Source organism: Chelonoidis abingdonii, chromosome 20 (genome assembly GCF_003597395.2).
Source record: "Chelonoidis abingdonii isolate Lonesome George chromosome 20, CheloAbing_2.0, whole genome shotgun sequence".
Taxonomy (NCBI): Eukaryota; Metazoa; Chordata; order Testudines; family Testudinidae; genus Chelonoidis; species Chelonoidis abingdonii.
The window spans coordinates 24,272,173-24,285,409 of record NC_133788.1 but is presented as its reverse complement, the minus strand read 5'-3'; the positions used below and the strand labels follow the sequence as shown (position 1 = coordinate 24,285,409).

Below are 13,237 nucleotides of genomic sequence, written 5' to 3'. Positions count from 1 at the left end.
TCTGACTTTATTTTGGAAGGATAGTAGCAAGTGGCTAAGCTGTCCGCCACTGAGGTCTGATGCTGGTCATGACCATAGTTATGTTTGTATAAGTTTTCATTTTACATCCCTAACTTAATGAAACCCTCATCTTTCAGACATATTTGGTCTCTGCCTGATTCTGAACAAAAATGGTCCAGCCAATTCTGAATCAGAGGAAAGTTGGGGAAAATACTTTCCCAATTACCAAAAAAAACCCCAAACAAACAAAAAACTTGTAGTGTGGTGGGTTTTTTTAAAAAGAGCTCTATGGGGAAATAGCTTCGGGTAGAAAATTGAAATAGTACGGAGAGACACCTTGTGGAGAAGCGATGCCTTTGATTGTTCCACACTAAACCAATTTTGATTTGATAATTTTACGAGCCTCTAAAAACAGTGTTCTGTGCATTCACAGTACATTTTACCTGACTTTTTTCACTGAATGCTTGATCCAGTGCCCTTTGAAGTCAAGGGAAGTTCTTCCATTGACTTTAATGGGCATTGGATCGGAGATTGTGTGTAGCAAAGGCCATGTTGCAAGTGTATATGTAAGTAAACTTTCATCTACTTCTTTGCTCAGACCTGCCCAGGACCCATTGCCAAACTTTTCTGGGAAATGTGGGGCCCTGGTAAAAGGATAGTTGTTCTGTAAGAGCAGCTTTCCCCACATGTCCAAGGTAACAGTAAGTTTGTGGCAGAGCTGGAAACAAATCCCTAGTGTAATGAGACTGGTGTATTAGCCACTAGCCAATGGTGACACTCAGGAAAAAATCACTTAAGAATGGATGTGCTTAATTATGTAGTGTGTAGAACTCCTGTTCCCCTATCTTTGTCATATCTTTTGAGATTGACAGATGAAACCACTATGTAGGTGCAAAATAGTATGTTTCATAGAAGAAATGAGACACATAATGAGTAGCTTGCTTTGGCCTGTGAATCATAAGACCTGGGTTCACCTCCTGGATCTGACAGTTATCTGCTCCTTGACTTTGGATAAGTCACTTTCCCACAGTAGCCCAACTCTATAATGGAGACATTAAAGCAGGATTTATTTGCCTATGTCACTCAGGTGCTGTGGGATCTAGTGAAATGTCTGTACAGTTTTTAAAATGTAAAGCCTTGGGGGGGGGGGGGAAACTGCTCCCACAGCTTGATTTGATAATATATTGTACTTGAGAAATGGTATGTGGTCATGTAAGAAAAGTCTGTGTTGTTAGAATACACATGACAGATGGTTACCATTGCATGTGTAACCGTAACTTTTCCTGACTTTTCTGTGCGACTTGAAAAGTCATTGTATGGATATATAGATATAAAAAAAAATCACAACACACCCCCTTTTTCTTGTGTGGTATCCTTTCAGATGAATGTGTGTCAGGATGCCAGGATACATGCGGCTTCACTAGATAAGCACAGAAGCTGAATAAGTCTGATAAGACTGTTGACAGTGAAATGGCTAACCATCTTGACATTTCAGTGACTTTAATTAAACATCAGAATTAACCCCAGTTTAGAAGCACAGGGGACTTCAGAGCTGTTGGTGATCTCAGTTTAGTTCTCTGCAAACTCAAGACAATTGTGCATTGTTTCATATGGCCAATCAAGGTCTTCAGCATGGACTGGAAACTTCAGCTTTTTAAAAATTTAATTTAAACTACAACTGCGGAAACTAAACAATTTGTTGGAAGAACAGTCCTCCAAACAACTAGATTTTACTATGCCCACACACTTCCATTGTCACAGCTAGCCTATATTTTAACAAATTCCCTCAAACTTTACAATGGCTGAACTTTTCTGAGACTTCAGGGTGCAGCTGGATGCTTGAATTGTCGTCTCACGTCTGTCTTTGTACTCCTAACAGAATGAGCAGGCATTTGAGGAAGTGTTCCAAAATGCCAACTTCAGCTCATACGAGTTCAGGATCAGAGTCAAGCTGGAGACTTACAATGTGAGTACCCCCACCATGTGGATGGGGGCATATAACTTTGCTATATTTAGACTAGATTGACAGGAAGCTGCTTTCTTCTTTTATGCTATGGAGTGGGGGAGGGGAAAGAGCAGCTTCCAAAGGTGAACAGTGACCATCCTAACTAAAACAACATGGAATGAGAGAAGAATCAGCATCATTCTATGATGCTGCTTTTCTTCTTACTCAGCAAAATCTAGCTTTTCACTTTGTTTTGATTGGAACTATTAGCTCTGGAAGCCAGAACTTCACAATGCTGAGGAAACTTGACACCAAGAGTAATGAAGCTACTTTGAGCAAAGGGAGATTAGAACTCGTTTGTCTGGAGCACTGAGCCTCAGCTCTCTCTCTCTTACATACCACTTTTCTCTTTCAAAGGATGAATCTCGTATTAAGGCCACAGTAATGGATGTGAAGCCTGTGAACCACAAAGAATACAGCAAGAGGCTGATCATGAACATCAGAAAAAACGCAGTACAGCTAGGATAAGAAGGATGGTGTTGATTGAGCTGAAACTAGAACTTCCACACAGAATAACTAAAGAGCTGAAGTTACCTTGATTTCTTCCCACCCCATGTGACAATTTGGCATTAGTTACACGGTGCATGGTAGCCCTTTATAGCGAGTAAGTGATTTCATGGAATCCTATGTGCAGATATCCCAGTGGTAAGTTAAAAGAAAGTGCACTCAGAAGGCCTTGGTGTATTATGGACTGTCTTGGTCAATTAAACTATGGCAGAGCTAAAGAGGAATCGCTAGACAAACTGACACTAGTCGCTCCTGTAGGCTTGCAATCTGTATTAAGATTTCATTCTTCAGACATTCTGTATGCCTTTGCTAAAGTAACTTTGCTCTCTTCAGAGATTTAAAGCTAAATTACAGAGTTTTTACACTAGAAGAGACTGGTGATACCCTTGGCACTTTTGACTTGTTCTGAAGTGGGTGAGAGGGAGGGAGAGACTGTCATGCAGCTTTCTGATGTGGACTAAGGAGAAACCGCCTATTAGCACAAGTCAGTCAGTTCTTCCGCAGAATTCAAAGGCTTTCTCTTTCCACAGGTGCCAGGCAGTTGTTAATGCTTGGAATGGCAATATGGTAGAATTATTAATCAAAGACACATCTCTCATATCTGAAGAATATCCTTCCTTCAGGGTTTATCAGACTGAGTCAGATGGGTCTGATATTAATCAAAATTGTCTCTTCTGGGAGAGGCTGATAAGCATTGACTCTCTGTCCCCCCCAGGGAAATCTAGACAACTACAAAGCATTGCTTTAGTTTTCACTTCACATACTTCCCCCCTTATACATATTTCTTGTGCTGGTGTTTAATTTCTTTGTTTTTGTTTGTAAAAGTGTTAATCAGAAACAAGTTTTTAAATGGGGGGGCACTTTGTGTTAAAACTGTGTTTCAATAAACAATAACAATAAACAACAAAGATGTGTTTTGTTCGTGTGTTGTGAATTCTGCTTTCTTTGAACTGAAGATTTCTCATTAATGGAAAGCAATTAATTAGCTTCATAATAAGTGTTCACTTGGGGGAAACATTACCTTTTTTTCAAACTCTGAGGTTAGACTGAGGAATGGAGATTTGTGTGCCCGATGTTGGCAGCAATGGAAACGCATTATTTATTTATTTTTTTACCATTTCTGTGCCTGCGAATGCTGCTGATCTGGCACTTTGGGGATTTTTATTGACGTTTACACAGCAGTCTAAAGCTAACCAGGCTTTGAGATTTGTACAGACAGTGAGCTAGTACAGAAAACAGTAATTATACTACTGGGCTTTTCAGTCAGCAGAGCATGCTAGCTGTGTGTGCTCCTAATCACATTAATTATGTGTTCCCTGGCTGCAGCTCACAGCTTGGCATTTGCTGCTCCGCTCCAAACATCCAGGCAGTATTGTGGTCAGTTTGTGGTAGCAAAACTGAGTTTTGTTGTAGAACTATAGCTTGTGTGCTTGATTGGTACACTCTTTACTGCCTGAGATGTCCTGTTTGTGTCCTTCAGTTTGTAGGTCCTTTTATGTTCAGGAGCTGTAAATGCCATTGCTGATAATGGACATGAATGGCATTTTCTCAGGCCCATTAAATGCATGGACAACTCTCTTTCACTTTTTGGATTCTAAAGGTAGTGAGTAGAATGCACTTGTTTTTTTGCTGATGCTTCAGAATTTTTATGGAAGTACTTGTTCACTCTGACCTTGCTTGTAAAGCATTGACTAGAAAATTACAGTCTTCAACACCGTTCTGGATTGACAAATTGTGTGTTAGGAGTGATTATCTGTCTTTCCACTCTCCTAACCAGTCTTTTAGTTCTGCTCCTCCCTTATACTTCACCTCCCTCCCAATTTGGGAGCACTGAAAACAAGGTGTTAACGTGAAATGTTCCTATGTGTGGTGAGCCCTTGAGTTTTTCTCTTGCTCTCAAGTTGGGGGAAGAAGAGACATACAGCTATTGTACAACTGTTGTGTGGACACATTTTTACTGGAGTGTTCCAGTGAGAAAGCAATTGCCAAAGCTTCACTTTAGATTTCTCGTTGGAGATGCACCAAAAACAGGTATCAGTGTTTTTTTATTTTTTTAAGAGTTTGTGTTCCCAGATAATCTTGTAAATAGATTCTGGCTCTTGGACCTTATATTTTTTTGGAAGTATAACAGCAATAAAGGCCAATTATTTTATTCTGCATAATATCTTTTACTTATGGATCAATGTTTCTGTCATAGCCACTTTGACATCTCTGTTAAACAATTAAGAAAAAAAATTCTTGCCTTTATTTTATAGTACCAGAACTCCCCTCATATTTTATTGTGCAAGAGACTGAAAAAATAGTAACAGGTTTCAGAGTAGTAGCCATGTTAGTCTGTATCAGCAAAAACAACGAGGAGTCCTTGTGGCACCTTAGAGACTAACGCATTTATTTGGGCATAAGCTTTTGTGGGCTAGAACCCATGCATCTGATGAAGTGGGTTCTAGCCCATGAAAGCTTATGCCCAAATAAATGTGTTAGTCTCTAAGGTGCCACAAGGACTTCTCGTTGTTTTTGAAAAAATAATCATCTAATTTCTGTCTATTTCCATTGTTCTGTGCTTTCTGTTAAAGCCTTCGTAGTCTCTGGTGTGTTGCGCTAACTTTTTGAACTGCCTGGTCAAAAATTCCACCTGCCCCTTTTTGGAAGGACTGTTTCTGAAAGATAAAAATATTGATTGAGGTATTTAATACACTAATGAAAACCACAGTTATTGATTATATAATTAATATACTGTCTAAAAGTGAAGTTTGGCAGCACTTATGGAAAAGCTGTATTGACTTGTGCTGCCTTGGCAATGTGCCTTGCAGATTTTATTTATAGAAAATGATACAGGTTCCTCTTCAGGTAATGATTCAATCCTACTTTCTACTCGCCACAAACTAGAAAGCTCCCGTTCCTCTTACTGGCTCTCTAAGATTTTCATTTATCTTTGGTGGACTAAAATTTTTAGCATTTAGCTTTTACACCTGTTGTACTAGCTCTTAATACTAAGCTATTCCGCTAGTATATAGGTCTATTTTTTTCTTCAGATTTATCAGGTCAGAGGTCTCCAAAAAGCTTTCCATTTCCTATAAACAGCTATACCTCGAATGAATTACTAATGAGGAATTAGTACAACATAACCAATTCTGCCCTTTTTAAAGCAGATCTGGTGTGAAAAAGCCACACTTAAATAACAAACGTTCTGATTTAGGCTCAACCAGAGTGGTGGTCAGTTTTGCCTGGTTTTGTTTCAAGCTAAGGTAGCCTTTAATATAATACAGGAAAGAAGGCTCAGCATCTTGCCACTGAAGAACAGAGACATTGCTTATGGGTGCATACCTGCCTTGTTTCATGGGCTCAGTGGCACTGCCCAGGTGACTGAAGGGTGATGGGAGTGTCACTGGCTTGGTTGGCTTGTTAAACCAGACCCTACTAATACTCTGAGACACATTCAGCCTTGCTTCTCTCTTTGTCACAATATTGCCTCCAATTTAGGTTTATATGTCCTCCTTGGTGTTACATCACAAAGCCTGTGTAAATTTGGCAGGGAAATAAAACTGCATTTTAAACAGTGTTTTAGTTTGTTCCAGTGTCATGTGAAATGGTTGAATTTCTTAAGACCAGGTGAAGTTATTTACATCCAGTTCAGAAGCTGATAACTAGGGTTGTTTTTAGATTTTGAGCAGTTTTTAAAAAAATTCTTCCACTCCCAAGTGTATCAGCTTTCTGGTAATTGGCGCTTGTGCTGTCATTAAAAATGACAGTTTTCTCCGACAACATTCCTAGTGCTTGTAAAATGCAGCTAACGTAACCTATATTTAACTTGTATCATCTAGAATTTCCTTTCAGTGGTCGCTTATTCCAGAGTTGTGGGGTGAATAGCTGGATACTTTTCTCTGTGTGACTGTAGCACCCTCTAACCTAGTTAAGAATTAATGATTTTACCCAAGGACCGAACTGGATGCTCATGTCTCCTTGTCATAGCTTCCCCTGTAGAGGTTTATTTGTGTTTTCAGCTAGTCATGGAACAAAGACCATCCTTTTTGGAAAGAGAATGCCCTGCCTTGATGCCTATTGTAATAAGGCCCAGATTTTGCTGGTTTCTTACTAAAGGCCTTTGAAAAGACTCCTTACTCTCGCATTGTTCCAGCCAGACAAAACCCTTTTTCTCTTTGTGGTTGGTTGAAAATGTTTGTCCATGGAAACATTAAGGTGCTGTCCTGATAATTGAGATGCTACATCACAATCTGCTCCTCTCCTCTGCCTGGAAGTGTTCCACACAGACCCCTCTAATTAAATAGAGAATGGTTTGCCATGTGAAACTGCCACTTCTGAATCTAACTCACTTATTTCAAAGGATGCCAACACTATCTTTATAGCTATTCTTAATAATTTTCTCTTGAATTGGAGCGGTTCTAACCTCATATTTTGCTCCACCAGTTGGTTTTTTTTGGTGTTTTTTCTATACTTGGAATACTTGTATAGGGGTTTGTTTGGGGGTTTTTTGGGTGTAGAAATACTCATTAGAGTAACTCTTAAGGGTATAACTTTTGAAAGAGTCTGTTAGGGCTGCTCTGAAGTGTTGCTATTTACAGTAGGAGTATGTGCAGGCTCCTAGCACAGAGCTCTTGTCAATCACATGGCTGTCACATTGGGAGGGTGCTTGAAGAGCACCACTGCCATCCCCATTTGCTGGAGAATGAAGGTGTTTAGGCATTTTACTGGGTTAACATCAATTTTGCAGACAGATGTGCATGCTGCAACCACCCTCTGCACATGCCTATAATAGAAACCATTAGCTCCTGGGTGCTATCGAAGAGCTAGAGTGAATAGGAAGAAGGTAGGGTACTATTAATGCATGAGGCATGATCCAGATAGGACAAAAATAGCATAGCAGATTACCAGGTAAAATTGGGTTTTACCTCTTCTTCATCCTTCTTGCAGTCTCCTGCCAAACTTCAGCTTTTAAGTCGGTACTCAGAGAAATTCTCTCTTGTTGTAAAGAGGCCTCTTGTTACCAGTTAAATCAGTGAATACTTGGCAGAAAATCTGAGTAGCTAGTATCATTATTTATTACCTTCATTACCTACTGCATTGAGTGTTTGATATTAGAGGTTTCTACTTACCCAACTAAGCATTGCAAAGATATTTTGTCTATCTTCTAGTGGTTCTATCTGGCTTCATCCAACTGGATATAGAGATCCCACAGGGGATAATACTGGAATCACCCACACTCAGTTCCTTACAGGCTCTTCATCCCCCCACTGTCAAATGAGGAGAATTAAGAATGTTTTTCCAATTACTACTATCAAACTTCAGCTGGGCTGTGGAAATCCTTCCTAGGTTTGTACTCACTCTCTAAGTGCCGGAAGCCTGATGCCACCATCTTCAAACAGCGAAGGAGCAGCATGCCGACTCCTGACAATTTGTTGGAGCATATTTATAATTTGAATGCTAATTCCTCCTCTTGACTCATAATAGCTTGGATTTTGAATCTTTAAATTCCCGATTTCATGTCTGAGGTTCATCCACCCAGATAGATTGAGAAATGGAATTTATAATTTGGAGAAGTAATGTCAATCTTCCTTTGCTTTAGCCAGTTTAGATATAGGCATATTAGCTATAGGTCCCACCAGGATACCAATGCATAACATTGGTTCTGTAAACTCTCACCAAAGGCAAATTTTGTCTAATTTATTTGTATGGGCAGCATTAAGAGTTTGTCTCCTTTATACCCATGTCCTGACACAGGTTTAGAAGCCTCAATAACTGGCAGTGGTATTAATCCTTTTAAAGAAGTTGTAACTTGGAGAAAATAAACTGCAAAATAATCAGGAATGTCAAGTTTCTTCTTCCATAACTAGTGAAAATTTGCAGGAACTGAGGAGAGAGAAGGAATCTCTCTGGATTAAAAGTCAAGAGGTACTAGTGGTGTCATGTAGCAATCTAGATTTTAAACCATAGAAATTATGAGTAAAAACAGTGAAGAAAACAATAATTCTGGGTAATCAGAATTCATGAACACATTCGTGGCTCTGTAAAGAGCTGGACTGAAGTACAAGAAGACTGATTCTGAAAGTAAGGGAAATGGGTTTCTGCACCAGTCAACAACAGGCAGAGCCTACTTGAATTAGGCTGGAAGTTAAATTTACTGAGCAGTTTATAGAAACACTAGAGTGTAGCAGCAGAGCACAATCAATAGACAAGATCCAGAGATGATGGCATAAATGTTTCAAATGTGCTCAGGGTAATTAGTTCTGAATTACCATGTGCATATTTTAAACATTTAAATTATCATCCTAGGATTTAGTAAACAGTTTCATGCAGCTTGGTTTGATTTTTCCATAAAGCTGTTAGTGACTAATCAGGATGAGTAGGGTAGAACAGCCACTACCTGCACTATTGCTGAAGGTAATCAGCAGTGCAGCCACTGGAATAACCGCTGGAAAATGGGGTTTAGGTCATAAACTCTCCCTGTCTCAGCTGTCTCGACAGGCTGCCTCTCCTAGGAAGCAATATTCATTTTGCACCAGTTTTCAAAATTACTGGCTCAGCTCGTACACCTGCATAAAATCCTTTCAGTTTATGTTGCATTTTCTTATACCTCAAACACCAACAGAACAAAAACAAAACCGGTAAGTGGTTAATGTGCAAAATGCTATTGTATGCAGCAAACAGAGATCTCCCTTCTGTCTGTGTCTGCTGTGTGCACGTCACACCTTTCCCCTGCTGTCCTGACTGGGCCTTTGAATCATGTACACTTAGAGCCATGTGGCAGCCCATGGACCTTCACTGCTCCAAAACAGAACCTGGATTGTGATGACAAGCTAGGCAGTTGAACATGCCTAAATCAATTAAATATTTGCAGAAATCTGGGCTAAAAATCATTTTCTTCCATTTAGTATTTTATTTAAAAAAAAATAAAATCCATGCCCAATCTCATGATTTTCTTTCTTCTGGCCTTTTTTGGTCACAGCCTTAACTTTTAGCATGAAGGGTATTTATTTAATATTTTTAGGACAATAACAACTGGCTAATGTGAACCTTCTGTGAATTAATGGCGTATATCCTGGAGCCAGCAGGTGGAGCTTAAAGAATAGAAACCATTTCTAAACTCTGTTTGTGCTAGGGACCACTGAGTGGGAGCTATCTGTGCTGAAATCCTGATTGAATAAAAATTGTTCATTATGCAAACTGTCTGGTTCAGTACGCAGAGGCAGCCCCCAGGCACAAACCCCAAGTAGCTGCTTTCTCTTTCCCCAGATTAAAACACACAAACTGCTTCGATGTAATCTTATAACAAAGCCTAATGGAAATTTTATTTCCTCTGAAGTTGACTGTCATTTCTTATTGCTGCTCTTCCTCTGTCCTCTTAATACTCTCTGGTTTGGAGATCTGCAGTTAAATTTGCACTATTCTTGTACCCAGTACACTTTCCCTTCCATGTTCAGGTTTATTTAAATTTAAATACTGTTATATTGTAATACAACATGTTTAATCTCTTGTTTTTCTACAGCTATTTATCATTTTAATGAAATGCTGTAGAATATTATATTATGCAATGTGTTTAAATTGATAAATTACATTAGAAAAATATTGGATGGGATTTTTTAATGGTTAGTGAGTTTTAGTAGATATATTTTCTCATTAGTAGACTCGCTGCACACAGATGGCATGAGGCCGGAATGTTAAGGATTTTGGGATAAGCTGTATTTATAAGTTTTCTGAGACTTTGTTGAGCAAAACGGGTAGAGAAAACTTGCCCCAATGCAGTTACTTTTACAACATCAGTTGCCATAACAACTTCATGCAATACTATATTTTTGTTGAAAATTCCTTTTAAGACTCAGTTGCTGTAATTTGTTTCAGCTCTTAAAAGGCAAGTTTCTCTTGGTGGTGTTTTCAAGGCTCTCATTACTGTAACAAAAAAGTAGCTGTGCTAATATACTCTTCATTTCAACATATTCAAGAGTTCAGTACCTTCCAAAAATAGAATTTGAGTGGAGGTGATGAATCTGCTATAGGATCTCTTCAAGACTATAGGAAAGAGGAATAGGCTTAGCTGGCAAATTGCCGTAAGAGGAGAGATGCTGCTGTTCTTATCAGTGATTATTAGACCCAATGGGAGTCTAAAAAAATGCAACTTCAGTTCTGTGTATCCTCCTGTTTTGCATCAGGCATGTTCCAGCCTTTCATGGTAGACGGACGTATTTGTGTTTCCCAAAGAACTGGGGCTTCAGCCAGATGTCATTCCAATCATACTAACAGTATTTGACTAACTAGTAGAGATGTCCCTGAAGTATTAGCTTAAGATTAAGCAGCAGAGTAAAGCTTGCTGCTCTTTCTTTCATGATTTAGCTGTTACCTTAATTCATTAGATGATGTCTTCACAGGCTATATATGTATGTTTAGGTTCTGACCAGAGTCAGAGAGGCACTCTTTTTAGGCCTCTTGGGTCTGTAGAGTGAGGCTAGACATCTCCTGAATAGACTGCTGTGAGTTTTCTAGTACTGCACTTCCTGCTTCAAGAGAAGGGAAGAGAGCAGAACCAAGAGGGGTATCTCGGAGAAGTTAGGCAAACATCTGGAGGCCCCAGAGTTCAGGCCTGTTTTGAGTAGTTCTTTCATCTGCATGGCTGTACCTTCCTTCTTCTTTCCTCAGGCTCTTACTCTTAGCTTCTCCTAAGATGCCTGTTGCCCTGGTGGTCAAGCCCTATAGAAATGTTGAACAATCTTTATGGTGTCCTGTAAGCCTGTTTGAGGAGTGTGGTGCAAGCAGTTCAGGTGCAAAGTTGTTCTTGTTGCAGTGTAAAATTGAATGATGAATGTGTGGTATCTTCAGGGGATATGATGCAGTCAGCCTTGAAGCAGACCCTTGCTCTCTAGCCCATTGTACAGGGACATGTCTGTCTCCCAACCCCAACTTGCTGTGGGACTCTGCCCCACTAGAGAAGGGAAGAGATTCCAAATCCCTTCAGGTCTTTGCAGATGTCATGACAGACATGCCTTTTCTTGGAAAACTCTGTGCTGGACCTTCATGCTGCCATTCTGCAATATGAAGCTTCCATAGAGTCTTTGTTTAATAGTCTGAAATTTCTGATTTCACTGTTTCCTGGATTTGTCTTGGCTTTTTTAATCCTGTGTGTGTGTAGCTGAAAGGGTTAAAATGGTCATCTTAGCTCCCTTATGTCTGCTCCAGCCACAGCTTCTAGGTGGTTTAATAAAAGCTAAGATGAGGGTCATCTAACTCATGCCCCTTTGTAGAGCAGTGTTTTTCTGTAGCCCCACAGTCACTCATCTCAAGTGCTTAATTTTCTTTATGCTTTTTCACAGCTTTCATCCTTAACTGTATTTCTCTGATAAATCATAACTGGTTGTGGCTCCCTTGAAAATGACCACCTTACAACTTGGATTCTGTCGGCCTCTGGCTGTGAGATTTGGGCTGGGCAAATCATCTTGTGTGAGCAGAGATTGTAGAAAAGGGCACACATCTCTCCATGAAAGATGAATCATTCTTCTTCCCTTTGCTCCTTATTGTAGTAACTTTATTCCTGAGAAATTTTGTTACTTATATGAATGTCAAATATGATTCCATCAGAATTGCAATGGAATTCAGCATAAATTAGTGACCACTTAGTGCTACAGAAAGTTGCAATGTAAATTCGCTCTGATCTCACCACAACTCAGTCTTTAGTAGATGCTTCAGGATGGATTTAACCCACCCTCCCACCCCAAAGTGGTCATAAATTGCAACCAGTCACTGGACTCCCTCCAGTCCTAGAGCAATTACTGGGCCAATTTAACAGAAGGTTTTGATCAGGTGTTTTACTAGCAGGATTTTATTTCACTAAATGAATGTCTTCTAAAGGGCCAGGAATGTAATATTTACATGTTAAAGTGCTGCTATAATGGCACTGCGTTTAAGTTCAGTAGGAGACCAAGAATCCTGTGGTAAAATGTGTGATAACTGCTGCATTTACGAGGGAAATAAATTATAGCAGTTGAATTCCTCCACCCGAACAAAGGCCCATGTTATGCAAGCATCTTTGCTTTATGAAAAATTGTTTGAGCCTTTCTCTCTTCCTGCCATAAATGTTCCATAGCGTTCCTGTGCACTGTGGCTATTGCATTCCACAGTAGCTGGGACAGTGTATCATTGGGTGGGGCATTGTTCTAATTTTTCCATCTGAAGTCTTATGAGAACTTCAGGTAAAAGGAGCTATTGAAGTGAAAATTGTTAATGTGCTATTTCAGTACTCTGAGCAGTGATGTAAAGAGAACCAGATTCTACCTACCCCAGTCTGCGTGTGCAAGGGGGAAAAGTGTAGTGTCCTTTGCTCATGTGTGAAGGAGTCACCCCCTTTCATGGAGTACAAGCAGCAGGCGTGTAAGCTGTAGAACACTTTTAGATGTGTACCATTCATGACAGACAGCTCCAGAGTTTTTGGGCATGGGGCTCTTTGCTCACTGTGCCTTCCCACCTTGCAGTCTTAGGATGACATCGTGGGGGAGAAAACACTGCACCTTAAGCAAAATATAGTCTGTTGTGTTTACTTCAGGCATTAGTGCAACCCTGAGGAAGTTGGGTCCATACCTATCCGCACTGCTTCACACCCCTCTCAGCCTTCATCATTACTTCTCCTAATCTCCTTAGCCACTTACTGCTTGTATTCTGCCAGGTCATGAATTGTAAGCAGGTCTCATGCACTGTACATCTCCATGCTCACAGTGCACATGTGTG

The 13,237-nt window shown here is 39.9% G+C and overlaps 1 protein-coding gene across 1 annotated transcript in view; it reads left to right on the top strand.

The window, feature by feature from the left end:
• Positions 1-3,420, top strand: part of RPA1 (replication protein A1) — a 44,631-nt gene extending 41,211 nt beyond the window's left edge. The window contains exons 16-17 of the mRNA XM_032788308.2: positions 1,880-1,966; positions 2,363-3,420. Coding sequence (XP_032644199.1) covers positions 1,880-1,966; positions 2,363-2,473 — 198 coding nt within the window. The 3' untranslated portion in view covers positions 2,474-3,420. The remainder of the gene's footprint in view (positions 1-1,879; positions 1,967-2,362) is intronic.
• Positions 3,421-13,237: the final 9,817 nt, after the last annotated feature.